Source organism: Sus scrofa, chromosome 14 (genome assembly GCF_054392235.1).
Source record: "Sus scrofa isolate SSC_HxYL_T2T_F1_AM1 chromosome 14, Sscrofa_HxYL_maternal_Yorkshire_Landrace_v2.0, whole genome shotgun sequence".
Taxonomy (NCBI): domain Eukaryota; kingdom Metazoa; phylum Chordata; class Mammalia; order Artiodactyla; family Suidae; genus Sus; species Sus scrofa.
Window position 1 is genome coordinate 149,923,642 of NC_139396.1, and position 19,570 is coordinate 149,943,211.

General features: G+C 51.2%; 1 protein-coding gene and 1 long non-coding RNA gene across 3 annotated transcripts in view; both read right to left on the minus strand.

The window, feature by feature from the left end:
* LOC146397086 (uncharacterized) overlaps positions 1 to 656 on the minus strand; it is an 88,185-nt gene extending 87,529 nt beyond the window's left edge. Inside the window, exon 1 of one of the 2 annotated variants that reach the window (XR_014827064.1) lies at positions 133 to 656. This is a non-coding gene — a long non-coding RNA (uncharacterized LOC146397086). The remainder of the gene's footprint in view (positions 1 to 132) is intronic. The other variant, XR_014827065.1, reaches the window with a different exon arrangement.
* Positions 657 to 7,498: 6,842 nt separating this feature from the next.
* On the minus strand, positions 7,499 to 14,522 carry VAX1 (ventral anterior homeobox 1). The gene is made up of 3 exons (XM_001927239.5): positions 12,945 to 14,522; positions 11,603 to 11,790; positions 7,499 to 9,778 (listed from the first exon to the last, which is right to left on the minus strand). The coding sequence occupies exons 1-3, from the start codon at positions 13,183 to 13,185 to the stop codon at positions 9,206 to 9,208; spliced, it is 1,002 nt and encodes a 333-aa protein (XP_001927274.1). The 5' UTR covers positions 13,186 to 14,522; the 3' UTR covers positions 7,499 to 9,205.
* Positions 14,523 to 19,570: the final 5,048 nt, after the last annotated feature.

The following is a 19,570-nucleotide window of genomic DNA, read 5'->3' on the forward strand; positions in this document are numbered from 1 at the left end:
CCTGGAATGGACAAAGTCTGACCCTCAGTAAAATGGGTGAGATGAACTTCCCTACTGACCACCTACCTAAGAGACCACAGTCTTACTAACAAATGAGAAGAAAGGAAAACAAAACAAAACCCAGGCACTCACCACGGGGCATCCTTAGCAATCTCCTCATCTCTACTTCTCTTTCCAAGAGGTGAGCAGTACCACGACGTGGGCCCCGCCCGTGTTGCTGCCCAGACCCCAGAGCGTCGGTCCAGAGGATGGAGAGGCGGCGTCTGGCCTACCTCCCTCTCCTTTTTCAGGAGCTGGGCAGCCAGGGTTGGTGAGCGCACCACCGGCTCCTGCTGCTCCACAGATCTGGCCATGGCTGACCTCTTCAGAACCCAGCCCTCGAGGAAGGCCATTCCCACGGCTTATTTCTGCCCATGCTGGGCAAGAGGGCGCCACAGTCAGGCTTCGCTTAGGTCAAGGCCTGGGAGCGAAAGCGTCAAACCAGGTCCACATCTCCACTTTCCTGGCGGCTGGCACCTCGCGGAACTTGGTCCTAGGCCCGTCAGGCGGGAACTGCCAGGGGTGAGGCTCAGGGGCCTGACGTAGCAGACAAGAAAGCCCAGTCACTCCCGGGGTCTCTCAGGCTGTCTTGCCTGGGGCGCGCCTCGTGCGCATGCGCTGCCACGCAGATCAGAGCGCGCATGCTCAGTGATGCTCCCACCCTCGAACCCAGGCCAAGCCGAAGCCTCCACCTGAGCTCGCCCCCCTCACCTCAGCCTACGGGGCTGGCTCCACCCCAATCCCTTCTTGGGTTCAGGTTCTGCATCTCATTTCCTCCCTGACTCAAGGAAAGTGGTTTCAAAGTTCCACTTGGACTCGATATTAGAATCAGTAGCACCACCCTGTCACCTCCGTTCGATTACTGTTGATTTTACTTCAGAAAATACTTTGAACCCATTCTCTCTTCTCCACTTCTGCTGCCACTGCACCAACTGACACCACCACCACCATCCTCTCTTGTCCCTCTTTCAGGGAGCTCACCAACCGACCTCTGCCTCAGAATCCTTGTGCTCCTGTTCCCATAGATTCTCCCCCAACTGCCAGAACAACCTTTCAAAAAACAGACCTGCAACTCCTAGATAATAGACAACAAACTAGAGGTTACCAAGTGAGGAGGGGGAGGAGGGGCAATATAGGGGTGGGAAAGTGGCTTAAGATAGGCTCAAGGATGTATTGTACAACACAGGGAATATAGCCAATAGTGTGTAATAACTGGAAATGGAAAATAACTTTTAAAATTATATTTTAAAAATTTTAGGAGTTCCCGTCATGGCGCAGTGGTTAACGAATCCGACTAGGAACCATGAGGTTGCGGGTTCGGTCCCTGCCCTTGCTCAGTGGGTTAAGGATCCGGCGTTGCCGTGAGCTGTGGTGTAGGTTGCAGACGCGGCTCGGATCCTGCGTTGCTGTGGCTCTGGCATAGGCCGGTGGCTACAGCTCCGATTCAACCCCTAGCCTGGGAACCTCCATATGCCGCGGGAGCGGCCCAAGAAATAGCAACAACAACAACAACAAAAGAAAAAAAAATTTTTTTAATTAACAAAATAAGAAACAAAATAGAGACCTGCAATGATTTCATGATCTCCCTGGGAGAACCTTTCAGTGACTCCCCATGACCTTGTTGAGTCAAGTCCAAACGTCATTAACATGGCATGCCAGATCCTACCTGCGTTTCTGCTTCTTCTCCCACCATTTGCCCTCAGTCATTCTAGGTCCTCAGCGTTTCCTCTCCATGTCCATCACTTAGCCTGCTCTTTCCCATAACATTTGATGCAAATTGGGTTCCCAAAGAAGTGAGGAGATTAGCGTGTAGGAGGTTTATAAGGGAGCACTCCAAATTCAACAAGTGTGGAAGGGAAGGAAGTAGTATTAGAGTAGAAATTAAGTTGCATTGAAGTCTCATCATAACCTTAGCCAACATCTCAGGAAGTTGGGAGATGGGATGGACCTTCAAAACTATCCAAAGTTGGAATGCAAGGATGTCAGACTTATCCTCAGGTCTCCCAGACATTAGAAGCCACCCTGAGAAATTGGGGATGCCCTTAGGCAATGTGGTTCTCTTCAGCTGAAGCTGTTCCCAAAGGAGACTGATAACTGAGGGCTACCTAGCAACTGATAGCTGAAGGCTGTCTGCTAAGTCATTAATTTATCGTTTTTAGTAATGCTATTCTTACTGATGGCTATGGTATCCATTCTAAAAGTAGGGAGAATAAATTCCATTATGATTGGCTCAACCACAATTTCAACTCCTTCCTCAAGTAAGGACTTAAGACCAACCCCCTCACTCTACAGATGGGGAAACTGAGGCCTGGAGAGGGTCTCAAACCATCAGCTATCATAGTGACACAGTCTTATAACAAGTAGCTAATATTTGGGAGCGCCCACCGTGGGTTAAGGATTGGGCATTATTTCTGAGGCTGTGCAGGTTTGATCCCCAGCCCAGAGCACTGGGTTGAGGATCTGGTGTTGCCACAGCTGTGGCATATGTTGCAGCTGCCACTCGGATTCAATCCTTGGCCCAGGTACTTCCATATGCCCCAGGTGCAGCCAAAAAAATAAATAAATAGCTAATATCTGAATGTTGATACTAGGTTGTACTAGATGTTTTATATGCCTTATTTAATTAATTATTCATGAAAACTCTATGACGTAGCTACCATTATCATCTTCATTTGACATATGTGGAAACAAGCTTAAAGAAGCCAGGTAATTTGTCCAATACTATACATCTATTAAGTGGTGAATCTAGGATTTGAACCCAAGTCACTCTGACCCTAGAGCCCATAACCAGTAACACTAAAGTGAATTACTTTTTCTTAGTGCAGCAAACCATCATCATGAGCCTTATGAGATAGGAACATTTGTTTTGTATGAGTTGCTGTTATTGCTAAGAATGGATATGACACTACCACATAAAGCACAACATTTATTTTCTGTTTTCAGTGTAAGAGGATAAGCAAATATGCTTCTAGATAGAAAATAAGTTCCATATCAATCATATAAACCAGAAAATATAGAAGAATTTTCAGCTTCCTTGTTCATTCCATGGCAGTTCCTCCAGACCTGGTGGTCTTGCTCCTTCCACAGCTCTCATGTGTCTTCAACAGACACCTCCAGTTCCAACCAAAAAGACATGCACCTGAGTGTCTTTCAGCAACTATGAAGGACTCTCCTTCCACCCTCCCCAGACTCCCAGGTCTGAAAGGGAGCAGCTGATCCAGCAAGATGGTCCCAGTTGGATTGGTAAAAGACCCCCTTGGGACCCAAGAAACCACCAAAATCTATCCATCTTCCTCTCTTGCTTCATCAAAATGAAGCCTATTGGAGTAAAAAGACTTTGAAATGTAAAGATTTGGAGTTAAATTATAATAGTATGATGTGATCCAAGAAACAGCATCATAAAAATGTAGATTAAGGAATTCCCACTGTGGCTCGGCTGGTTAAGAACACAACATAGTGTCTGTGAGGATGCGGGTTCAATCCCAGGCCTCACTCAGAGGGTTAAGGATCCAGCATTGCTGCAAACTGCCATAGAGGCCACAGAGGCACCTCAGATCCAGAGTTGTATGGTGTAGCGTAGGCCAGCAGTTGCAGCTCTGATTTGACCCCCTAGCCTGGGAACTTCCATATACTCCAGGTGCAGCCCTGAAAAAGAAAAAAATATATTAAAAAATAAAATGAGGAGTTCCCATTGTGGCTCAGAGGTTAACAAATCCGACTAAGAACCATGAGGTTGCGGGTTCAATCCCTGTCCTTGCTCAGTGGGTTAAGGGTCCGGCATTGCTGTGAGCTGTGGTGTAGGTCGCAGATGTGGCTTGGCTCTGGCGTTGCTGTGGCTCTGGTGTAGGCCGGTGGCTACAGCTCCGATTAGACCCCTAGCCTGGGAATCTCCATATGCTGCGGAATCCGCCCTAGAAAAGGCAAAAAGACAAATTAATTAATTAATTAATTAAAATAAAATGAGGATTAATTTGTTTAATAAACATTCATTGCATTTCTACCAAATGCCAGGCCCTGGGCCAGATGCTGGAGGATGCAGTGTTTGGGGAGTTGCCTTTTAGTACAGTAGTTTTTAAATGTTAGCGTGGGTAAGAATTACTTGGGAAGCTTGTTAATAATGCATGTTCCTGAACCCCACCCCCAGAGTTCCTGATTCATCAGGTGGGGCCGAGGTTTAAGAATCTGCATTTTAGCTAGTTCCCAAGTTATTCTGAAGCGGGTGCTTTTCATTTGTGTCTTGAGAAATGAAGACTTGACTTAGTAGACTTGAAGTTCCGATCAGGTATTTAATTCACTTAAACTCAGGTCTGCAGGGGATTGGAAGATATGTGATTTCTAATTCCTTTAAGAAGCCTTAGGAAGACTTGCTGGAATGGTTTTATGTGAAACAATACCACACCAATTATGACACCATTTCTTTTCAAACAGGAGAGAGGCATTGTGTCATGATGTGGCCCAAGGGGGAAGTTGCAAAATTTCACTGGAACAATTCAAGAAGTGTGTGTGTGTGTGTGTGTGTGTGTGTGTGTGTGTGTGTGTGTAGGTTTTCATTAACTTTATACTTAAGCCTTGTGTACTTTACCATATACATATTTACTGTGTGAATGTTATATCTCAATTTTTAAAAATTTTAGGAAACGTAAGGTAAAAAGGGTAGGAGGGTTTAAAGACAGCTTTCTATGTTGCTACTGCAGTGGTGTAGGCTGGAAGCTGTAGCTCCAACTGGACTCCTAGCTTGGGAACCTCCATATGCCACAGGTGCAGCCCTAAAAAGAAAAAAAAAATCTTTCTAGAGGAAAGTAGGGGAAAGGAGTTGGGTACTGGCAGGAAAGAAAACCAGAAGGGAGAAATCAGACCTCTTGATGAAGGCACCAAGTAAATCCTCAGCAGCTGGTAGAGTAGAAAGAGGGCTGGAAATAGGAGTTGGCAGATGTGGTTGCCAATGGGTTAAAAAATTGGGGTGACTGGGAGACAGGCACTTTGGATACAAAAGGAAGGAATGAAGAAAAGAAAGAAGGGAATGAGGGAAGGAGACAGGCAGAAGAAGAAGGGAAAGAAGGAGGAAGAAACAGGAGGGCCCTGACCCTCGGTGGAGCTTATAGATGTGTGGCTCTGATTCTGTGGACTTCAACAAGTCATTTGACTTCTCCAAGCCTGAATGTGGCTCTTTAAAATGAGGCTGGATCTCAGAAAGTGAGGAGCAATAGAAATAGTGTATTTGGAAAGCTATTCGTAAACCCTAAAGGGCTGCTAAGTGCTGCTTTTTGTGAAGAGATTCTGGCTCAGAGTTAGGCCACCTGCAATTGGGGATCTGAGCCCATGTCCGGTTCAGCTCCCTGAGTGACTTCCCTCATCTTCACCACACCTGACTACAAAACGCACAGGAGTTTGGTGAAAGATTTCTTTTCTTTTTCATCTCTGCTCCAGGCTCACTAACTTTGATGTTGCCTTGTGCAGGCCTGAGCATGAGATTCCTTTCAGCACCCCCACATCCAGCTGTTCTCCTTGACCTCAGAAGTCCCTTCCACCTTCTCCCAGGCAGGGCCAGCTGTTGTCAAGGAGGCCACCTGCCTCCTCCCTGGCCTGTGAGTCACTAGTTGGAGGGCAGCGATGCCACTAGAGACCTCCAGGGACCAAAGCAACTTGCTGGAGGCTCTTGGGTAAGGAGGGGAAAAAAGGCACAAAAATGAGCTGAATTGTCTATAAATGTTTTTTAATTAAAATTACGATTCTTGTTCTATGCAGAAGAGTCTCTCTAAGAACAACTGCACTTGGAGTGGCAGGTGAAAAGCTCAGCAGCTCTCCCAAAGCCAGGGAGGGGAAGGGGCCTGAGAGCAGAGAGGAGACAGGATAACTGGTTCTTTCTCCTTTTAGGGATAAGAAAGCAAATAGGAGAAAGTGGAGGGAGCTGTTAAGGGATCTGCTTGGTGACTCCCCAGGCTGAGGCTTCTGGGGGAGGGGACTGAGCTTATGGGGATCCTGAAGCTAGGATTTTGTGTTTTCCTTTGTTCTATAAAATTATGCCACCTTCTCACTCCCTTCTCCCCCCACCCCTTGCTGGCCCCAGCCACCAGCTGTGAAACTGCAGCCAGAGCCACCCACACATCGGCCTTGGGGCCACCGGGGCTGGCAGAAGAATCCAAAAAGCCGGGAGAAAGAGAGAGGGGGAGAGATGGTGGAAGTCTCTAGATAGAGACAGAGAGGAAGGAGGGAGACAGACAGACAGACAGACAGATTGTGGAGAATTGATGGAAAGGGGGAGATAAAAGCGGGTGGAGACCAAGAGCCCACCAGAGGAGAGAGAGGTCCTTAGAGGGGATGCAAAGTGTAGACAAGAAGGGCAGAGGAGGGAAAGTGGCAGAGAGAGAGAGAGAGAGAAGGAAGGAAGGTAGGAAGGAAAGGAGGGAGAGAGGAAGGGGGGAGGGAAGAAGGGAGGGGGCAGGAGAAAAGCCTTAAAGGTAGTGAAGCTGAGGGGTGTGTATCGACTTCGAGAAACAAAAGTGGACTGGGAGTTTCGGCTGCTCTGATCTTGCAAAATGCTGAGCTCACTGCCAGGGTACAAAACCCGGTAGAGCCTAACCCACACTCAGCCCTGGAACTCCACCGCCCACACTGTGCCACCAGCTCGTTTCAGATGCCTTAAACTTGCAGTTTAGACACAGTCCACATGTGGAGGACAGAGGGGCCTGGCCTGTGTGTGGTATCCCAAGAGAACTGTGAGTCCCCAGTGTTCAGATGCCACGGAGAAGGGGCTGGTGCTGCCACGTCCTCCCCGCCTCCCAAGGCTTTAGGAGAATGTCTCCCCAGCCCTCCTAGATTCCCCAGATTTCTGCCTACAAAATCTACATCCCTCACCACTGTGTATGTACTGAGGTGGGGTGGGGTGGGATGGGGGGAGTTCTCTGCAGGAATTAATATCTGTTTCATTCTCTTGCTCCTTCAAAGTTTCTTTTTGATGGCATAGAGACTCATTCTTATTATTCCGGGCCCTTTGGTTGCACAAATCCAAAGTACCACAGGTATGGAGATGAGGCTGGAAAACTCTAGAAGTTGGGAGTGTTATTAGGCAGGAACTCTAGGATGTCTGGAGACAAATTCCCAAATAAAATGAGAAACACCAAGTGGAAGATTGAGGAGGGAGGGTCTGAAGTCCAATACCATTGGGACAGAGAGCCTTGGAGTGAGACACTCAAGGAAGCAGAATAAAATCGTAGCCAGGCACCTCTGTCTCCCTTACTGGCATCCTCCCCCGAACCTCACCCCAAGCTCAGGGTATGGACTGCAGGGCCCTGGCACTGCCAGGGCTGCCACCCTCTGCCCTAGGAGTCTCCAGGCAGAGACTCATCAATTGCTGGGTCTTACTTCTTTCTTCTTCTTCCTTTTTGTTTTTGTGTCCTTCAAATACAAGACAAAAATACACCTCACTTATCATCATAGATATATATATTTCACTCTCACCACATAAATACAAAACATCCAAATATCCAAAACATTCAGAACAGAGTTAGTAGCCAGGATTCAGTGACACCTACCCGCGTTTGAATCGTTCATTATTTTCTTTACTATTTGTCTAAAAAAAAAAGAAAGAAAAAAGCTTCCGACGTAAATAATTTACAATAAAATTACTATTTTTTTAAATGCTCTGCGCTTGCTTCAGATGGAGGAATACATTCTAGACACTGCGGCACCTCGCCGACTGGGTCTGTAGTTTTGGTTAAAATGCGGGTGGCGGTGGCTGTGGGAACGGTCCTGGTTGCGCGGGTAGGGGGTGAGGCCGCGCCGGCATCTTGGTCTGGGTTTCGGACTTGGGACAGTGGAAACCCTGGCGGCGGGGGCTGGGGTGGGGAGGTTTCTAGGGGAGGGAGTAGAGAAGGATGCCTTTCCTACCCACGCAAGGGACTGATCGGGTTATGGAGACAACCGGTAGAGGAGGCCCGGCAGCCCTCCAGTCCCCCGCTGCACCCCTGCCTTGCGGGCCGCAAAGAACTCAAATCCGGGCGCCTCCCTCCTGCTGGAAGGGTTTTGTGAATCCGGGGAGTTGGGGAGAGGAGGCAGCGGGCACTGATTTGTTTCCAAACCCAGCAATTCTGCCTGGAGCTCCGCGTCGGAGGACCGGCGGAGAGAAGCGCCGAGGGCGTCTGGGAGCTGCCGAGAGCGGCACCGCTCTCCTTCCTTCCTGGAGGAGCGTGGAGCTGTCGGCCACCCACCAGAACAGCCTCGGAAGATTCTAAATTTTCTTTCATTAGATATTCTGAATTTTCTCTCAGTAGGCTTTTCTTTTGCTTTTTCCCCCTTTTAAATTCCTGTCTAAAGTCATAAAACCCGGAATTTTAATTTTGCATTGCGCTGGAACGCGTTTTCTCTCACGAATTTTCTTACGCCTTCCAAACTCCGTCGTTCTGAGTATTTAAACACTGGTTCCAGTTCATTTGGTTTGTGTGGTAGTGATTACTCTTGTTTCATTGTTGATTAGATCAAATTTATTACCGCTAAGGCCTAGCTTGATGTTTGATTTATTGTCTCCTGGGGTCGGGGTTGGTTGTGATTGGAGTTTCTTTAAAGGGGAGAAAATTCAGCAGGATTTTTCAAGCCAGGAAGCTGCGTGTGCACCGGCTCTCCCGAGAGGTCCTCAAAGTAGGGCCCAGGGGTTTCCAAAAGCCCTGGTTTCTCTGGCGAGAGGAAGGAACGTCCTCCTTTTTGGTCTAACGAAACTTGTCAGCCTTTTCAGCTGGGGTCTGCTTGCAGCTTTCCTTTTTCAAATATTCATACGAATAATCAACGGCAGCAGTGGCCCGATCTAGAGCAGATGTCCTGTGCTTTGGACTCAGAACCAGTCTTTTCCCTCCAGGGCCAGGCTCTGGTTTCGGCATCAAGTTGACTAACTCGGGCTTTTCCCCTGATTCTTTGGATTCTCCTGGATTCAGAAGGAAGGTGGGGGCGGCGGGTGGGGGTAGGAGGTCACAGAGGACAGGTAGGAAAAAAAAAAAAAAAAAAAAAGCCCAAATGGGATAATATTGGTAGCAGAGCTTGATGGGGAAGTAGAGCTGTCAGAGGCCTCGTGGGAGCCGGGAGCCCAGCGCTGGAGCCCGGGGCGCCTAATGCGCGTGAGTCCATAAATATCACCACAATAGATACTATAAATATAAATACCGGGGAACACTTAAAATCAGTCCAGCGCTTTTTTCTCGGCCCCTTCTTTATTGTTGGTCCGGGAGTAAGGCTCGAAGGCCGAGGAGCTCAGGTATCGGGCAGAGAGTTCTTGCAAATTCCCGGCCAACGAACCGGCCATTGTCAACGGGGCGGAGGATAGGCGGCTGGCGACCGAGCCGAGCAGCGAGGGCACCGGCAGGCTGAAGAGGCCGTGGCCGGCGGCCGGTGTGCCTGCGTGCAGTCCCCCTGGCCCTGTGGGCCCGGGGCCGGGAGCGCCGCCCACGGCCGGCGGGTGCGGGGAAGCAGCGCCGGCAGGACCCGCGGCGGCAGAGGCAGCGGCGGCCGAACCCGCGGCGGCGCCCGCGCCCAGGGCCGGCAGGCTGGGCCCGCGTAGCGCCGAGCCGAGCGCGCCCGTGGCGCAGGGCGGCAGCAGGGCGGGCAGGCCGGGAGGCGACAGCAGACGGCCCTGCTCCAGCAGCCGCAGCACGCTGCACGTGGCGGCCGTCTCCGACACCACTGAGCGCAGCTCCGAGTCCTTGCCCTGGTCCTTCTTCTGCTTGGTGCGCCGATTCTGGAACCAGACTTTCACCTGCGCGCCGAGGAGCAGGGAGGGTGGGAGAGAAGGGCAGGGGAGACAGGCGTCAAGGTGAGTGGGCTCCCCGGGGCGCGCGGGTTGGGGGGGCCTCCCTCAGCTCCATCTGAAGCCCCAGTCCCAGCCCCATCCCAGAGCCTGAGAGGTCGGCCCGGGAGCTTCGAGAGGGTAGGGGGAGCCAAGGCCGCTAAGAGAGGGACACAGCTCCCACAGGCTGCGCTTCCGGGTCATGGAAGCAGGCCTAGGCCGACCTGTTACAAATAAAGTAATTAAAAAGGTCCACACGCCTAACTGGAAGAAAGACCAGAAGGGATTTTAGTGGGGGCCACACTACCCGCTGCTACAGGCCTGCATTTCCAGGAGAAGGTGTAAGGCCTAAAAGGATGCTGTTTGGGAAGTGAGGGTGGATGGGGAGGAGTGTTGCCCTGCCTTTCAGGACCCAGACTGGCCCAACAGCAGCACTACTCCTGTTAAAGGCTACAAGAGGCTATTTCTTCCTGGTTAGGGTCAGACTTGACCGTCAACTAGCAGCAAGCTAGGAAGATGGCTATAGAAGGAATAATTTGTGCAGGATGGACTTTGCAGGCCATTCTTTCTCCACCTCACGACCAGTTGGACTGGAGGGTCTAAGTAATATCCTTAATTTATAACTCTCCTGCTCTCCATCATGAACCTTGGACTCCTGGGAAGAAGTCAGTAGCGAGGGTGGACTAAATTCTCACCATCAAACTCCCTCAGACTTTCTCTTCTCCCTCTACCCCTCTTCAGGCCTAGCTGGTGGCCCAGAGTGAAGTCTGGAAGCTCTAGGGAAAGGTTATCCTACCTAGATTTTGTAAACTAAGAGGGTTGGTAGCAGAGAGAGAAGGAAAAACTATCATGCTAACTCAAACTCAGAATGAACATCAGGTAGGTTCTGTCCTAGGTTCTCAGCTTTCTGCCCAGATCCCCACACCTAAAATTCCCCCCACCTGCTTTAGTGCCGGGCACAGGGAAAGGGTTTGTCTTCAGAAAAATATATGCCTTACCTAGGCCAAGCTGGTGCCATGCCCTGGGCAGGCCCTAAATGACCTCCACAATGCAACATTCTCAGGCCGTAAAGTGCTCCTGAGTGCAGAGTCAGTCCCAGTAGCATCATAAAGATTTCATGTAAAGGAGAAAATTGTCAGAGCTGGCTCCCAAGGCCCAGATTTGCTTCCCATGCCATACCTCACACCTCACACATCACTGGCACTGAAGACAGGCCTCCTAGGTACCCATGGTGGGTACTCAGGGCTGGGAATGGATCGAGCCCAAGGTCAGGGAAAGCCTTAAGAATCTAGGCAGCTTGGCCTGCCAAGGCAGGTCTCTGGAAGATGCACCCTTCTAATCCCTAGTTGTTACCCACAGCTCTGGAACCAGGAGCTTTGACTGTAGCCCCATTCTTGCTGAATGGGCCTGGGTGCTGTGTAAGGCTAGGGTCTCCAGAGGAAAATCCGGCCAAAATGGGGTGGCCAAAACTGGGGCAAACACTGGTGCCTTCAAGAGCAGAGGCAAGCAGGGAATTCTCAAGACTGGGATCCAAAAATGAAATCTAGAAAAACAGCATTTGGGGCCTCCTTGGGGCTAGGCCAAGGTGAGCAGGACAGGGGCCCTGGAAGATTTGGGGGTGGAAGGGGGGGAAAGGGATGGCTTAGGAAGAGGAAAAAGCCTTAGGCCTCTCTTCCCCAGCCTATCTCCTCCATTTCCCCTTGGAGGCTCCATCCGGAGTCAAACGAGGTGATAAGGAAGAGCTGGCTGAGGGTGGTGGGGAAATAGGCTGGTGTAGAGCTATGTGCTGTGTACCTGGGTCTCGGAGAGGTTGAGCTGCCGGGCGAGCTCGGTCCTCTCTCGGCCCACCACGTACTGGCAGCGCTGGAACTCCATCTCCAGCCGGTAGAGCTGCTCCGCGGTGAAGGACGTGCGCGTCCTCTTGGGCCGATCCAGGTCCAGGCCCTTGGGCAGGATGATCTCTCGGATGGACCCCTTGGCATCTGGGGAAGGGGAGATGTCAGGCACCATAACCCTCATGTCTCCCTCAACCTCCCCTGGTCAGAGCTGGCTTCTGGGACACAGGGACCAGCAGCCCACAATCCGGAGGTGGGTGGTAGGGGTGCAGCCACAGCCAGGGGGCAAGGATGCTGTGTGTTGGGGGGGCAGTGAGGGAACTAACTCCACACAGCTGATGGGAGGGAGAATCGGACGCGGCCTTTGTAGAGCCCTCCGGACAGGGGAGGGGGGAAAAAAATCAATTCCAAAGCGACTGACGTTCCTTTTGGCCTGGGGGCCTCGGCTGCATGGACTAGGTCCCCTGTAGTTTGAGGATTCCCGCACTGACCAGCCCAGGTCCTGCCGACCCCAGCTCTGGAGCGTGATGATCAGACCAAGCTCCAGCGGTCCCCACCCCCACCCCGGGTCTCTTTGCCTCCCGAACCCGAGCGGCGGAAGGAGGAGGGACGGAGTCGGAGCCGGCGGGGCCTGGCGATCTGCTAGCGGGGGCGGCGCCGGGCCGGGCCCGGCCTCGCCGCCGCCGCCGCCGCCGCCGGAGCCGAGCGCACACCGCGCAGCGGAGCCGGGCCGAGCCCAGCACTAAGGCGGCGTCCGCGGCCCGGCAACCCAATCCGGCTGCTTCTCCCAGCGGCGGCCACCAGCCCCGAGCCCGGCGCCGGGCCCCTCGGCCCAGCGCGCCAACGGGCCGGGCGGTAGCCGGCGGTCCGCGGCTGTTTTCCAGCGTCCGCCCTCCTCTTGGGTGCGCTCAACCCGCCAGGGTGCGGCAGCCCTCGGACCGGCCCCCCGCAGTTCCTCTGGCCCGCAGGACGAGAACACGTCTTCCAGAGTTTCCGGCTCCTTTCCTGGGTCGGAGGCCGCAGCCTGGAGCCTGGGCCCGCCCGCACAGTCCCCTCGGCTCTCTCAACGGCCAAGCCAGCGGGGCCCCTCGAGGCTTGGAGGGACCGAGGCTCCTGGAGAGCGCGTCCCAGGTGGGAGTCCCCAGCGGCCGGCCGGCTGGAGCCGGGGTGGGGAGGGCCAGCAACTTTCTCTTAAGTCTTAGCCGGCGACCCTCCCCGCAGGCCAACGCCGGTGGCAGCGCGCAGGTTGGGCCCCGGAGTCGCCCAAAAGAACGCTCCCCGCCGCTCTGCCCCCTTCCTACCTCGGACCAGGATCCGGCGGCAGTAATCCGGGTCGGCGGTGGAACTGGATTTACTTTTGTTACAGTCTTCTGCGGCGCCCGACGCGGAGAAGGCGCCTTGAGGCTCCTTGAGGAAGGCGGCAGGAAGGTTCCCCTCCGCGCCCTTGCTCTCCCGGCTCTCCTTGTGCGCGTTCTTCGAGACCCGGGCGGCCTCTGCGTCCGAGTGGCACCGAACGTCCATTTTGTCTGGTTTCCCGAACATAGGAGAGGCAAGAGCAACAACAAAAAAAAAAAAGAAAGAAAGAAAAAAAAAAAGGCAGCGGGGGGGACAAAACCCCCTACAATGCAGCCCCTACGCCCGGCTCAGAGAGAGGCAACCGGCAAGAATGAATGTCCCCGCGGGGCGGCTGTGGCGGCCGCGGGCGGGTCAGCGGCGACCGCCGAGTGGCGCGCTCGCCGAGAGGCGGCGGGTCTGGTCCAGGGTCCCGGTGGAGCGGCGGCGAGGCCGCCTCGTCAGCGCCCGCGTCCTCTGAGCACGTCCAGTGTCCCCAGCCTGGCGATCAGGTAGCGATCAGCGCAACTCCGAATTGCTGCGGCTCCCGCCTATTACTGAGACAGCGAGTTGCAGTTGTCCGACACCCGGGGGGACGCACGCTCGCTGTTGCAATTGATTACGGGTAATTTCGCAGCCCCCACGTTTCGGTTACCTCATGAATACACTAAATTGTTTGGATAATATATCAGATCGTAATGGATGGTTTCTGTCCTTGTCCCCAATCAAGTAGGGGTTTAGCCAGTGAATAAACGGAAATGATTGGTCTTGCTTTCAGGAAACACACAATCAAAGACCCACACTTCCAGAAAAACTTTTGACAAGATTCATCCTGAATTGTTAGTACCATTAGCAGGCATTATTAACTTTCCCTTTGCCTTTGACCCTCCTGCTCACATACTGGCTAGAGGGGTTTTCTCCACACTCGACAGATAGTGCTGAATGAGTGGAGGGAAGAGGAAAAAAAAAATAAAAACAACCCCCCCCCAAAACCCTTACACACCCTGCAGCAGAAGAAAGCAGTTGCCTCTAGGGGGGAAAAAAGAGGGGGGGAGAAAAAGTTTTCCTCAAAAGTATCTCCCCCACACTCTAAAAAGCCAAGCTTTCGTCCCAAACAACTCCTTAACACACCTCCACGCTGACAGCCATCTTAAACTGCCACCTCTCTTCATTTAGTTCCAGTTGGATTTTTTCATGCCTGCACCTCCAGCAGCCCTGAGGCAGCCCATTCAAAGGGCAGCTTTGTACTCAGAGAGTCCAGCAGGAGAGGGGGTGGGGGGAGAGGGAGAGAGAACCGAGAAAAATCTCAACTGTGAGATCTGCTTCAAAAAAAAAAAAAAGTTTTCCCCTAGCTATTTCATTGTCTCTGCTACAATATCTTTGAGAAAAGCAACAGCCAGTAATCCAATAAGAGCATTGATTAGGCCACAATGATTCAATTCAAGCGCATGGCCTTGTGCAAGGAGCATGCTCCAGCCCTTCTCGTCACCTTGCCGGGGCAGAAGCCCTCTCCACGCCGCTCTCCCCATTCATTCCTTTATGGGAAATGCGGAGCAAAAGGAGTGAAAGATGGCAATTATCTAATTGGACTATTAACAAACAGTCCTCTGAGTGCGGCGGTCTGGCGTGGCTCCTGGGCGGGGGAAGGGCCGTGTTCCCTGCCCTCATTCACAAAGAGTGCAGGGGCCGGGGAGGAAAGGGGGTTTTTTAAAGGGAGTGGGGTGGGGGAGAGAGGAGAGGTGGGAGGTTTGGCTGAGAATTTTTCCACACAATTCCAAGAATGGGGGCGGAGGCGGGCGGAGAAGGGAGGGGGCTGGGGGCGGGGGTCGCGGCGAGCCGGGGGGAGGGGGGAGGGGACGCAGCGCGAGTGTGTGCGGTGGGCTCCGAGGGACTCGGGCTGGCAGCGAGGCGGCCTCTGTCCGCCCCAGCGTCCCGCGGCCGTCGTCGCCCAGGCAGACTCCTCAAACGTCTAGGGAGTGGTGGTGAGGAGGGGGGGCCAGAGCCGGGGCCTCCGCACTGCCCGCCTCCCCCTTCCTCCGCAAGGCCCTCTGATGCCCTGGGAGAACCCACGCTCGGTCCGGTTCCGGAGGGCGTCTCTGGTCCCCAAGGGAGACCTTGGGCTTTTACTTTATTTCATTGGTTGGGGGTTGTGTGCACATGTGTACGTGTGTGTTTGTGCGCGCGTGTGCGCGTGTGTGTGCGTGTGCGAGCGCGCGATAGTCCCAGCTACTCTTTGCAGGGCGGCGGGTTTCCCGGGTCCCCAGCAGAAGGATGGCCCGTCAGTCCTCTTCTCCACGGGTGCGGCCCTCCAGCCCGACGCCACTGGGCCTCTGGGTAGAAGAAAGTGCCTTTGATTCCCCGCTCTCCGGGGCGGGCCGGTAGGGGTGGGTGGGAGTGAAGAGGGGGACTGGTCCTTGAGGCCGTCCTGGCCTGATGATGTAGAGTGGGCTTTAGACAAAATCCAGCCAACTCTCCGGTTATTGGCTGCAACACAGTGGCCGAGGTTGGCGCTCCGAGGCCCCGAGGGTTTCACTCCCTTGCGGGCCAAGCCAACGCCGGGCACCGCCGCAGGGTCTTGGCTCCCAATATCACGTAGCCAGTGCGGGCTCCAGGGATTCGGGTCTTCACGATGGGGATTCAAGTAGTGGATCCTGTGCTTGTTTACTTACATGGCTCAACCAGAAGTAATTCTTGGGGCCTCTGCGGGCGGGGAGATGTGGGGTCCCAAACCCCAGCCCTTCCCCGCCCTCCGGGGCTGGGGCCTCAAATCCTCTGACAGCTGACTCGAATTAGGGGTCCCCAAGCCAACTGTTCTGGTTCCCTGCTCCGGAAGATTTGGGGCTTCCTTACCCCGTCCGCAGACCTCCGGACTGTGGAGAGTCCTAGATCGTAGGGACCCTCGGGGTCCCTGCCACACCCAGCTCCGCCGCCCATGAAACCCACAATGACACCTGGGCCAAAGGTCCAGAGGGAAGTCTAAAAATAAAAATGCTCAACCCACTACATCTTTTTGGAGGCTGAGGAGGGGGGACTGTCCAAGGAACCAACTACTGCCATAATAAGGACGCCCCCTGGGCGTCCTGGGGTGATGACTCTTGAGGTCCAGGGCCGCATTTCCCAGGCACCAGAGGAGGCGCCAACTGTGACCAAATCTCAAATACGGATACAGGTTGGGCCTTCGACATCCTTGTCTTCCCCCCCCCCAGGGGATAACAATGGCATATTTTGTTGTTAGTAGTATTTATTGAGCAGTCACTTACCTGATGCATAAACTCATTTAACTTTTTAACCTCTCCCTCAGGGAGGTAGTAATTTGCCCGCTTTAAGTTTTCAGAATCTGCCCGTGAGGGTGATGTGTATCAAAGAGAGACAGAGTGATGACCTTAATGTTAATGCCAGGAATCCTAAATATTAAGCATCAGTTTTCACGACTTTTATCCAGACCATATGAAACACAAAGGCAAACATTAGATTTTTGTTTCTGATAATGCTGTGTGTTTCTAGCCATGAGCATTTCACCCTCCTACATCAAGCTGCCCTGGGATGAATAAAATATAGGGGTTTTTTGGCTCCAAATTTACTGAATGAGCATCTGAGACCAGGGTCCAGGAATGTGCATTTCTAGCTACCTCTGTCAGGGAATTTTCTACAAGTTAAAGTTGGAAAACTACACCTTCTAAAGTTAACTTAAGTGGGAGAACTCTGATAAGCTTTCTGAGGGCAGGGACCTCCCCCATCCACACCCCCCCCCCACTGGAAATGCAAATACTTATTAGGAAAGGGAAGAAAAGAGGGGTATTATGGGAAAACAACTAATTTAATTAAGCAGCCAGTTATGAAGTGCCTGGAGGTGTCAGGATCTGGGGCAGGACCCAGGGTGGCCTATATCCTATAGGACTACTTTCTATGGCTTCAAACCTTTAACTAAGGGAACTAATTGTCCCTAGCAATGGCTCCTGGTTGGCAGCACAAATGGTGCTGTTGAGCCTTCTATGTTCCAAGCCCTTGAAGTCACCAAATTCAATAAACAATCACCCCATAACCTGGTTTTGCTTTTTGTTATGCATAGTACTTTTTCTGTGACTGTATTAAAATTCTCTGGGCATCCATCCAGAAAAAAACCATGACAGGTTTCCGGGAGGACACAGCGGAGACAGAAGCCCCGGGATGGAAATTTCAGAAAAGCAGCTGCTGCTCCCAGAAAAACTAAAGCTGTGTGTCCATTGGCAACAAAAGGAGGGAATCCAGTCAATTATTTGGATATTCTGAAACCAGCCTGTCTCCATAACACGTGAGGACACAGGGCTGCTGCAGGTAGAACTGTTTTATTCTCTTGACTAAATGTGCCTCCCTCCCCAGTGCCCTTCCTGCCCCCACATCACTGTCTGCAGGTGCAGACAGACCCAGAATAGAACTGTAGAGCTGGAAGGATTTTTAGAGATTGTCTATTCCATGACCTTCATCTGATTTGACAGATGAGGAAAATGAGCCTGGAAAGACAAAGTGACTTGTTAAGGATTAGACAACTAGTTAGTGGGGGCATCTGCGCTCCAGTCGTGGTCTCCTGACTTAAAGCTACACTCCCACCATCACACAGTCTTCCCAAAACCTAAATGAGATAAACGCTCTCTCTGGAATTGATGAAATCATGCCATATAAATTAGCTAAATCACAATCTGAGCCTTGGGGATGCTTTTCATATTTCCTGCCTCCATCCTGTCACTGCAACAGAAAGGAGGATCAGAGGCATTATACGTGGTTCCCCCTTTCCATCTTCATTTTTGTTTCAGAAAGATGTAGGAGGGGAAAACATGCTGGTAAAAAAAAAAAAAAAATCTGAGATCCTCTTAGATCATGAGTGGCTTGGGCACAGCATAACTTAATGTCTGAGACATCATTTTAAAAAGAACTGCAGATGATACAACCAGAAATTAAGGTTCTGTGACAATGAATCAGAACACCTGATAATAATGACTAATTAAAAATAAGAATGCCTTTTATACAGAGACTTTCATCCCAATCAGCGTTGCATGTGGTGATGGATTCAATACCATCCAGTTGTCATTACCCCATTTTACAGAAGGTAGTCAAGGCAATGGAGAAGCAATTGAATTAAGAACTGGCGCTGAATATCCAAAGTGCAAAAGACAGCCTTATACTCAGATATTTCTTCCCTATTTTAGCTGAAGGTAGAGTATGAGCCAAAGAGCAGAGGGCTAAGTTCTGAATTATTCTGACCACATTTCAATCAAATAATTCCACTGGACTCCATTTCTCCATTTTGTATTTTGTAACAGGAAACTAAGTTCTTTCAACTACTTTATATATTTTGGATGTAGAAGCAACACAGTTTTTGAGTTGGAAAGGACCTCACGGTTGTGTAATAAACAAATAGGGTTCTGGGGTCAGCCAGGCTGTCTGATTCATATGTTCCTATCCCAGCACCACTACTTACTAGCTATTTTACTTTAAGCTGTTTTCGTTGCTTCTCTGTGACTCAGTAGCCTCTCTACACAATAAGGTTAGCCCTGTACCTTTCAGGTTGTCTGTAGTATAAGCAAGGGGCTTAGGACCGTGCTTGTCACACAACTAACACTTTGAATAAATATTTACTATTACTGTCTTTCTTCAGCCATCTCCCATGAGGCTAGCACTTGTTAGATAGAACCAGAAATGGCAAGAAGGAACCAAGAGCCAGACAGAATAACCAAAACTTCCAGATCGCAAGTGGTAAAGACAAGTGGCTTCATATTAATTCAATACTGTATAACAGTAGTAAGCAACTAGTAATTTACTAAGGGCTTTACTGACTGCCTATGTTCATTGAATTCTCATAACAACCCTTTGAAAAAAGGACAATTATGTATACCCATTGTGTTGAGTTAAAAATGGCCATAGATTCTTTCTTTCTTTCTCTCTTCCTTCTCTCCCTCCCTGCCTTCCTCCCTCCCTTCCTTGCTTTCTCTCTTTATGCATTTTAGGGCCACACCTGTAGCATATGGAAGTTCCCAGGCTAGGGGTCCAATCTGAGCTACAGGCACCGGCCTACACTGCAGCCACAGCTACGCCAGATCCAAGTGGCATCTGTGTGTGACCTACACCACAGCTCATGACAACGCCAGACCTTTAACCCACTGAGTGAGGCCAGGGATCCAGTTTGCATCCTCATGGACACTAGTCAGGTTTGTAACCTGCTGAGCCACAATGGGAACTTGTAGATTCTTTTTTAAAATTGAAGTATAGTTGATTTAAAATGTTGTGTTAGTTTGTGCTGTACAGCAAAGAGACTGTTATGCATTTATATATACATTCTTTCTATATTCTTTTCCATTATGTTTCTCTCAGGATATTGAATATAGTTTTCTGTGCTATACAGTAGGACCTTTTTGTTATCTATTCTATACGTAATAGTTTGCAACCACTAACCCCAAACTCCTAGTGCATTCCTCTCCCACCCTTCTCCCCTTTAGTAACCTCAAATCTGTTCTCTCTTTCTGTGAGTCTGTTTCTGTTTTGTAGATAGGTTCCTTTGTATCATATTTTAGATTCTACATATAAGTGATATCATATTATATTTGTCTTTCACTGACTTAAT